At 33.4% G+C, this 9655-nt stretch overlaps 1 protein-coding gene across 2 annotated transcripts; it reads left to right on the top strand.

Moving 5' to 3' along the window:
* Window positions 1-332: 332 nt before the first annotated feature.
* LOC141392018 (uncharacterized) lies at window positions 333-7786 on the top strand. Of its 2 annotated transcripts, XR_012409766.1 has the most exons (5): window positions 333-864; window positions 3888-4067; window positions 4130-4777; window positions 7357-7580; window positions 7667-7786. XR_012409766.1 is itself a non-coding variant. In XM_073964920.1 (3 exons), exons 1-3 carry the CDS (start codon window positions 410-412, stop codon window positions 4380-4382), a joined length of 888 nt encoding a protein of 295 aa, XP_073821021.1. In that variant the 5' UTR covers window positions 333-409; the 3' UTR covers window positions 4383-5048. The 2 variants fall into 2 exon arrangements, 1 of the variants encoding a protein (XP_073821021.1); XM_073964920.1 differs by lacking the exons at window positions 7357-7580; window positions 7667-7786 and having other exon boundaries at window positions 4130-5048.
* The last annotated feature ends 1869 nt before the right edge of the window (window positions 7787-9655 follow it).

Below are 9655 nucleotides of genomic sequence, written 5' to 3'. Positions count from 1 at the left end.
CATAACTTTTGCGCGCAACAACCAAAATTAGTATCTCGAACAGATTTAAGAATGGGATTTTTTTCCCAATCTATGTACCAAAAATCTTTCATGTAGCTTAAAAAAAATTTTAATTTTTTTTTTTATGGAAAACTAAAAAATTTTGTCTTTTCTTCATATATTTTTGTTTTAATTTTTAATGTTGGGCCGTTTTAGGTCGTTTTGGGCCGTTTTTAGGAACATTTTGGGCCGAAAAAATTTTTTCGAACGGCAACACTGCTTATTTCTCAAATTGAGAATGCATACGAAAACATGAATGAAATTGTAAAATTGTAAGAGTTTGTTTTAGTTATTCATTTATCTTTACCCAGAAAGCATCTATTTTTTCCGATTAAATCAAAACATACAACATTTAACTCAAACAAAAAGTATGTCTGACAAAGGAAATAATAAGAAATTAATTGAAATTCACAATGCTGAGGATATTCAAAAACTAAGAGACCATTATTTAAAAGACTGGCCTCAACACTGTGTTGGCTACTATTGTTTGAACAATTTTTTCAAATGGAAAAAATTGAATAGCAACATTAAGAATTTAAAAATCTACACACTGAGAGAAGATGGCGATCATGTCGAAGCTCTCTACGTTATTGTGGACCGGTATCAATTGTTTATTGGTTCTCTTAATTCAAACAACTGTGAGAATCTCTCCAAAGCATTGGAACAATTGGATTGGTCTGGTGGATTGAAAGTAAGCTCTTTTCGTGAATGCCATCGACAGCCGGTAGTAAATGTTGTGCGAAACCGATGCTTACAGTGTGAATATGATAGTCTGACACTTATGTATTATATGGCGCATCATAAGGCGAAAGAATTGGAAATATGGTAAGAATTGATATTAAAATCGGAAAATAAATTACGGCAAATGAAATTAAAACAAACAAGAAAAAAAAATAAAGATCAGCCGGCCCGAACGTTTCATACCATTCAAATATTGTGAACTAAAATGGAATAATTAGTTTCCTTGTTTAACCACGAATCCCCAAATTACTAAATTAGGTAAATAAATTTACCTAAAAATGTCTTCAATTTGTTGGTGCTTTATATTGGGGATATACCAAAACATGCGCCTATGTGGACGATTTCTGGTGGATAAGTTTCGGGATCTCTAGGAACTTTAAATGTCAAATTACAGCTTGTTTGGTTAGCCAAAATCCTCGATTTACCGAAAAGTGTGAGGTACCGTTCTATAAAGGCTATACCAAAAAATGGACCTATGTGCACAATTGTTGGTGGAGAAGTTTCGGGAAGATTGAGAACAAATGTAAAATTTCAGCTAGCTCGGTTACAAATAGTAGCAAATATCCTACCGAAAATCGGTAGGTACCGTTTTATGGGGGCTATACCAAAGCAATACCTATGTTGACGATTTTTGTTACAAAATGACCGCTGAAAACCTCAAGTGTCCAATTACACCTACACGCAGAAAAAACGGCATCTCTAACATATGTCCCAAACATATTTTGCAGGAAACAAATATATGTTTGCAACAGTCCCAAACATAACATATATATGTATGAGTCCTGCAAACAAATATATGTTTGGGTGCAAACAAATATATGTTTGGGCGCAAACAAATTATATGTTTGGGTGCAAACAAATTTATGTTTGGGTGCAAACAATTTATATGTTTGGGTGCAAACAAATACAAACCCAAAAGCCACAAAAAAACAAACACATGCACCAGTGGGCGATTACTGAGAGCAAGGGAGCGAAAATTTCAATGTAAAACACTTTGAAATGTATGCTCTCTTGCTCTCAGTAAGAGCTCACTTGATATCTCTATAATATACACACAAATGGTGGTGTTTTTGTTTATTGAAAGGTACAACAACAGACACATAGGTACATACAAAATTCCAAAGAAATACATAACACACTTTAATAAAAGAAAAACTGATTGGAATAATTTGTATATAGTCACACTTTTAAAAAGAAAAATATATAGAAACGAAGTTGGGAAATAAAACAAATTTTACTCAAAGTTGGCATCATCAGTGGGGTATCGGCATCTCAAATCAAATGATTATGTAATAAATAAATATGGATATACCATATTTCAAATATACATATGTATGTAATTACCAATATTAAATGCGATTTCTTCCTTGTCCAATAAAATAATTCCATTCAACTTTTCGATTCAATTATAAAATGTATTGGGCATTTAATTTACTAAAAACACAATACCGATAATTGGGTGGTACCGTAATATGGAGGCTATTTCAAAACATGGACCTATATTGATGATTTTAGGGGGGCATCGTTACATGGAGGCTTTACCAAAACATATACCTATATAAACAATTTTTGGTGGAGAAGTGCTGTGACCACTAAAAACCTCAAATTGCAGCAAGTTTAGTTAGAAATTGTATTTTAGTTTCTGTATATATATATATATATATATCTGTATATATTATTGGTATGTATATTTGTATATTAGTTTTTAGTTTCTTGGTCTTACATTATATTTTTCGAGTTGTTTTTCCTTTTTATTTTGTTAAGCAATTCTTATGCATTTTGTAATTTACACTGATGGGCCGGTTGGCTTTGAATTACAAGTTAAATAAAATTGAATTGCCTTATATAATTTAAATGGAAGGTGCTCACACCTGCGAAGTTTTTGCGGATTCTGAAACTACAATGTTCGTAGATGAGAAAAATCAAAAAACAAAAAAAATCGCCGGAGCGCTTTTTAAATAAATCGCGATTCAAGTTGTAATTTTTAGGGGTTGTTTAGGTTTTCACGATTTAGCTTAGAAACCGCAAGTCCTATCCAAATGAGACTGAAGAAAATGTTGTAGCTATGAACATTCTCTACAAGATCGACCTTTGTGGTATTTTCGTAGGTTTTACCATTTTTGAGATATTGAAGTTCAAATTGGGACAATGCACTGACTGTATCGCCCCCTTATAAAACAATGTAATAACCTTAACTAACTTTTAATGAAAACCGCTTACACAGGGGAAGTTTTTTTGAATTCTGAAACAACAATGTTCATAGATGAGAAAAATCCAAAAACAAGAAAATATCGCTGTAGGGATTTTTTAATGAATCGCGGTCAAAATTCACATTTGTAGGTTTTCACGATTTTGCTTGGAAACCGGAAGTCCTATCGAAATTGAGCTAAAGAAAATGTTGTAGCTGTGAAATTTCTCTACAGGATTGACGTTTATGATTTGTTCTCAGGATGTACCATTTGTGAGATAAAAAAGCTCAGTTTACATTTTTAGGTTTTTTGTTAGGGTTTCGCGATTTTGCTTGAATACGGCAAGTCTTATTGGCATGGGACCTGAGAAAATCTTATAGCTGTGAAAATTCTCTACAAGACTGGCTTATGTAATTTTTCCTAGGTTGTACCATTTTTTAGATATATAAGCTTAAGTTGGGAAATTGCAGACATGACATTGTTTTATAATGAGACGATACAGAATTAAATTGAATTTGAATTGTCCCAATTTCAACTTCTATATCTCAAAAGAGAGAATTTTAATCGCAACAACATTTCCTTTATTACCATTTTGATATGAATTGCGGTTTCCAAGCAAAATCGCAATAACCTAAACAACCCCTAAAAATGTCAACTTGAATCGCGATTTATTTAAAAAGCGCTCCGGCGTTTTTTTTTGTTTTTTGATTTTTCTCATCTATGAACATTGCAGTTTCAGAATCCGCAAAAACTTACCAGGTGTAAGCACCTTCCATTTAAATTTGATTCAAGAGCACCGTGAATAGCCATCACCCTAGTATAAACACGCATCAAGTTACTACTCCTATTTAGAGTGAATTGCATAGAGAGATTTGCTTATTTCACAAATACATATATTTCTTATCTTCAAAATTTCAGTTGTCCCAAAGGATATTACGTCAAGCCTCTTTCTTCAGCTACTGATGCTGAAATAATTGATTCGCTATGGCCCAATCGGCATCAAGGTTCCTTGTTTCTCATAAAACGACTAATCGATTGGAATGCAAATATGGGCGTTTATGTTGATGGAACAAATGAATTAGTTGCATGGTGTTTGCGGTAAGTGACGGCATCGATATAGAAGCTACTCAAATATATTTATAAAATAAAACCGAATATAGTTTACAGGGTGGATTTTTAGGAGCTCTACAAGTCAAAAATGACTACAAACGACTGGGGCTAGGAAGTGTTGTAACCCGTGCTATTTCTCGCTCTTTAGGAGAGCAGGGTGAAGATGTGATGGCACTTGTCAACGAAGACAATCAACCTTCGCGAGGCATATTTGAAAAGCTCGGTTTTACTGTAACTGATCGCTGTTATTGGCTGCGTACTTTACCCACTGTGGAGAATTTTAGCTGGCCCGATGGAGAATAATCGTCGAAGAGAATACAAATAACTCGTGCTCTTATCTGGTACCCACCGAAGTATTTTCAAGCGTACGAATAATAATTTACAAAAAATAACATTCTCAGTTGTAATGCATACATTGTTTAATCTACACGATTGTGTGTAAGTCATAAATTTACCAGCGTATTTAATTTACAATAAAATAACAACAGAAAAATATGACAGAGTTAAAAGTTCTACAAAATGCTGAAGATTTGAAAATACTTCGTGGTTTATATGACGAGACGTCTTTGAAAACTCGACATGGCTACTACACGTTGACGAATTACATTCGGTGGTTTGAACGGAATCCACAATTGGATTTTGTAAAAGTTCATGTGCTCAGTAATTCATGGCAGAAAACAGGTTTCTTTATTATCGAAGTAAATTATGAACAATATGTGCACCCCCATGGTAGAACTATACAAGGTAACAGCTATACCCAGCTGATTGAACTGTGCTGTAATATTAGTGTCAAATTGCATAAGACATTTTGAATTGTTATTTGTACTTTCGATGTACATTAGGAATAATAACAAAATATTTCCCACGAACGAAATCTGTCATGTCTATTATATGGAATCTCGTCAAAGTACCTAAGATCCGGAGGCACAATATTTGTTAATACCTGCGGAATTTTTTAAAATTTGAAAAAAGTAAAGCTCTAATGAACATGTTGTGTATTTTTATTTCAAAAACCAAAGTTTGAATTCTGATTAACCTTTTTCAATTAATTTTTAGCGATCCCAAACATTTATGAGATATTATACTTTCCGCGTGCAATTTTCCATGAATTTTCATTCATGTTTTCTATATATATCAGCAAATCTACAAAATAATAGTTTTTGAAGAAAAATGTTGTGTTTACATTTGCCGGTGATACTAACATTACAAACAAAAACAAAATCTCCGAATAGAAAGTGTCTTAAAGACAACATCGATGAATAGTGCACGACACTTTCAATTCGTTCCCGACTCTTTGCAGACAACCCTTTGGAATCGTTGACGACTTTTTCATACAAGTGTCCCATTATTCATGCACGACAACTTGGGCGACAAGGTAAGCGAAGCTGTCGTCGGTGACAAGTTCGAAGACAAAAAACGCTACTTTTCGTTAACGACCCTTTCGCAGACAGTGTCTTGTAATTTGTCACCAACAAGATTTTGTTAACATAAAAACTATAAAATGTATGTACATATACATAAATATAAACTACATAACACAAAATCATTTCCGCGGCAGTGTGGTCTATAATACAAAACGGTCCTATAACAACAACACCTAGGACGGATAGACTTTTTAGGCGAATTCTACAAAGTATAAAACATTATGCACAATCTTGTGATGTATAAATATACATATGTATTTATGCCATTTATACACTTCCATTTAATTGTTTCCAGGAGCATGTTCCAATATAATAGACTCCAAATAAAAAATCCAATTCCATGTTGATTACTTCATTACAAACAAAATTATTCTTTTAAAGTTCATATGTATGTTAGTCAAAGTGTTTCTCACTTAACTCCCGCTATTTAGAAAAATGTCGCGAATTTTCAATTCAAACTGTAATGTTTAAACGATTTCAGTCGTATTAAAAAATTAACAATTTCTAGATATGTATATTAGGGCTATAACCAAAAAAATACCATCACATAGCTATGTAGAGCATGGAAAACTATTATGAAATACGGTGTCAATTTTTCTCTATCGCGAAAAAAGTTTCCGCACCAAATGCAGGGAAGTTCAGAAATGCATTTTTTAATTTTATCTGTTATAACAACAGATTTGCATTTCATTAAAATTTTTATTTTTTTGTAATCTAATTTAAAATCATTATCTAAGCGTTCTGGAACAATTTGTTCTCAAATCGCGCCATTTCGGAGCATATTAGGAACTTTTGACACTATTGCAATTTTTGGTTTTTCTTTATAAACTCATGAATTTTATGTTTATATTTTTTGTAGCTATCGGACAAGAGAATTTGGGGTCATTTGCAACGAATTCGCGAAAGTTACAGGATGTTTTTGTTGACCTTGCCTGTGAGAATTGTATTTGATTTCTACAAAAATACAACACAAGTACCATGTGGGGAATTTTGTCCTAGTAATGAAAACGCGTTTCTAAGATCGATTCGATGAAAAAGTTTCAGCACCGACCGCAATTACTAAAACCCTTTTGAAATTTTTATAATTATAATTTTAAATTTTCTTTGTTTGAATAAATATTTATAGACAAAAATGCATTTCTCACAGGCAAAGTCATTAAAAACGGTCTGTAACTTTCGCGAATTTGTTGCAAATGACACCATATTCTCTTGTCCGATAGGTACAAAAAATATAAACATAAAATTCACGAGTTTATAAAGAAAAACCAAAAATTGCAATAGTGTCAAAAGTTCCTAATATGCTCCGAAATGACGCGATTTGAGTACTAATTGGTCCAGAACGCTTTGATAATGATTTTAAATTAGATTACAAAAAAAAAAAATAAAAAATTTAATGAAAAGCAAACATGTTGTTATTACAGATAAAATTAAAAAATGCATTACTGAACTTCAATGCATTTGGTGCGGAAACTTTTTTCGCGATAGAGAAAAAATTACACCTTATTTCATAATAGTTTTTCATGCTCTACACGGCTATGTGGTGGTAGTTTCGATATCTGCAAAAAAGTGCAAAAAGTTATATCCCTAATGTATATAGCATATTTTGTTTGAGTATTTTTAGTTTGTTTTTTTGGTGACACATTGCAAAAAATTGTCGTTCACGGTAAATTCAGAAATTTCATCAATGAATCGTCGACGAAAATGTCATCGAAGACTCGATTTTCTATTGGGCTATGTGGTTGTTGTTGAGTTGTATTTTTTGTAGTATTGACGTTACCTTGTATTGTTGTACCACGATGTACCCCCTAAACATTTGCAACTCTATCTATGGCCCTATCTATTCCCTCCAACAGGATGAATACCAGTTTTATATTAATTGTGTGGTATACAATGAATTGGAGGTAACAACAGGTCTTCGGTCAATAAACTGGGACAAGGAATATAAAATTACAGCCCTTCCGGCATCCCTCATTGTCGTTGAGGAGAAAACCCTGGGAAAGTTAGAATTAAAATTCAAGAAGGTTCCCCTACAAATATATCAACAAGTTCGGAACCATGCTATGCCCACTAATACGATGTAAGTAGAATGCAGTATCGTAAGAAAAACGACAAAATATACAAACGAATTTGTTTCAAAATCAAAGAAATTTTTAATTATTCAAGGCGGAGTCGAAATAGATGTTTTCGGATTCGCAAATAATTCTTAACTCATCTAAAATGTGTAAACAGTTTTTATACCCTACACCGCACTGTAAGAAGTAAGTAAGAAAATGGAGATGGATCGGTCATACACTGAGGAAACAAGACGGAAATATTGCCAAAGAAGCCCTTGAGTGGAACCCGCAAGGTAGCCGCCGTAGAGGTAGACCTTTGCTAACGTGGAGACGGCAAGTTTTAGATGATCTGAGGAAGGCGAATAAATCATGGCATGAAATTAAAACTTTAGCTTTAAATATAAATAATTGGAAAAATTTTTTTGTGGCTCTATGTTCCACCTAGGAACCTGGATATTAAAAATAATAATAATAACAGTCGAAGCTCCCGAAGGTCAGGAAAGCATAAATTAGCTTAGTACAACTCGCACTCACAGTCACAGTTTGCGGATAGTTGGATACCAAGTATATATTAGACCGGGGCGATTTGAAAATCTTAATTGGCCCTTCGCGTTTCTGATTCCTTGAATTGAACTGAGCAAAAAAGTCTGCTGGACCATATGTCTACGATGAAAATCGAGCCTCCCGATTTTGACTTTAAGTTTTTTATCTACATTTTTTTGACATCTTGGCATATAACAGCCAAACCATTGAGATTTTCGAGCCAACATAAAGACAAAAATAGTGTCCAAGGCAGTAATTAAGAACTCTCTAATACATCGCAAAAGCATTGCAACGAAAGGTGCAAACTTTTCGGAAAATGTCGATAAATGGCACTGTGCTACAAAAGTTGACCAGAAAAATATTCAAGTGTTCTGATGCAAAATTCCATCGTGTTGTGATCCATGGAGAATGACAATGCCTTCAGTTCGTTTGGGTCACTTCGTTTTATTTTTTATAAAGGTAAAAGTAGTGAAAATCTGGGTTTCCTATATTTTCAAATTTAAACGGGCATATCTTATTTTTTCCACAACGGATTTCTTTTGATCCTTCTTCCTTTTAAAGGGGTGAATAATATCTTTTGAATAAGCTATTATTGTTTTAAATCAGTTAACAAATCGCTAAGTTATAGTGGTTTAAGTCTGAAAAAGCCCATAAAAATCTATAACTGAATTTTTCCTTCCATACAAATCGCCCCGGCCTAATATATATGTATCCTGGGTGGCTGTGAATTAAATAAACATTCGTGGATAATTTAGCGCGGAGTCATGGAGGGTTAATGAAACCTTATTGACGTATTTGTAAGATATAACCTTGACGTATTTGGAAGATATAATGCCTCTTTCATCTATAAAAGTGTTAAAAGTCAAGGGCTTAGATTTTGAGTTAGAACCTCCCCTGAGAACACACAAATTGCAGTTAAAAAAATTATTCAGGACTCAGCATGAAATACGGTTTTCCAAAAGAGAATTGTCGAATTGAAGGTCTAGCTGCATGTACATAATGTACGGGCGAAACATTAATTTGAAAACACATTCAGAGCGCGTACTCAGGATGAAAAGGGAACATTTTCCAGCAGTATCGATAGCAATGATTAACTCTATAATATGTTATTGAGTATATACCGGGGGAATAATAATTCGATTTTACCACCTGCGTTTTTCTAGACCGGCGATAGTCAAGAAGAATGGAAACCCGATGTTTCAATTAAGCCATTTATCGCCGATAGGTAAAGAATGAGATTTCTAAAAAAATATATGTATTTTTTGTTTATTTATTGAGTTAATCGAGCTATATGACCTAAGGAGATTCTACTGACAAATTATATCTAGCTTAGTCCTACACATCAACCGTTATGCGACGATCGTTTCGGCATTTCAGGAGTATCAGAAGTTTGTTGCTACAGACAATTTTCGTCATTTTGAACCCCTATTTTTACGTTCAACAATGCAAATTTGCATGTTTGAATTTAAATTGAATCTTTTTCTAGAAACCAATATTTTCAAAATTACATCAACGATAGCTTTTTTCCATTGTAGATTGTAGGATGTCTTTCACG

The sequence above is a fragment of the Musca autumnalis genome, unplaced genomic scaffold, assembly GCF_047663935.1.
Source record: "Musca autumnalis isolate F117 unplaced genomic scaffold, ASM4766393v1 scaffold_2, whole genome shotgun sequence".
Classification (NCBI taxonomy): domain Eukaryota; kingdom Metazoa; phylum Arthropoda; class Insecta; order Diptera; family Muscidae; genus Musca; species Musca autumnalis.
This window is presented reverse-complemented; position numbering and strand designations above follow the sequence as displayed.

What these genes read in the sequence shown, in the direction of transcription:
- LOC141392018 (XM_073964920.1), top strand. Translation starts at nt 410, where the DNA reads ATGTCTGACAAAGGAAATAATAAGAAATTAATTGAAATTCACAATGCT. An exon ending in GCGAAAGAATTGGAAATATG is followed by an intron (nt 865 to 3,887) that starts GTAAGAATTGAT and finishes TCAAAATTTCAG; the next exon opens with TTGTCCCAAAGGATATTACG. An exon ending in TTAGTTGCATGGTGTTTGCG is followed by an intron (nt 4,068 to 4,129) that starts GTAAGTGACGGC and finishes AACCGAATATAG; the next exon opens with TTTACAGGGTGGATTTTTAG.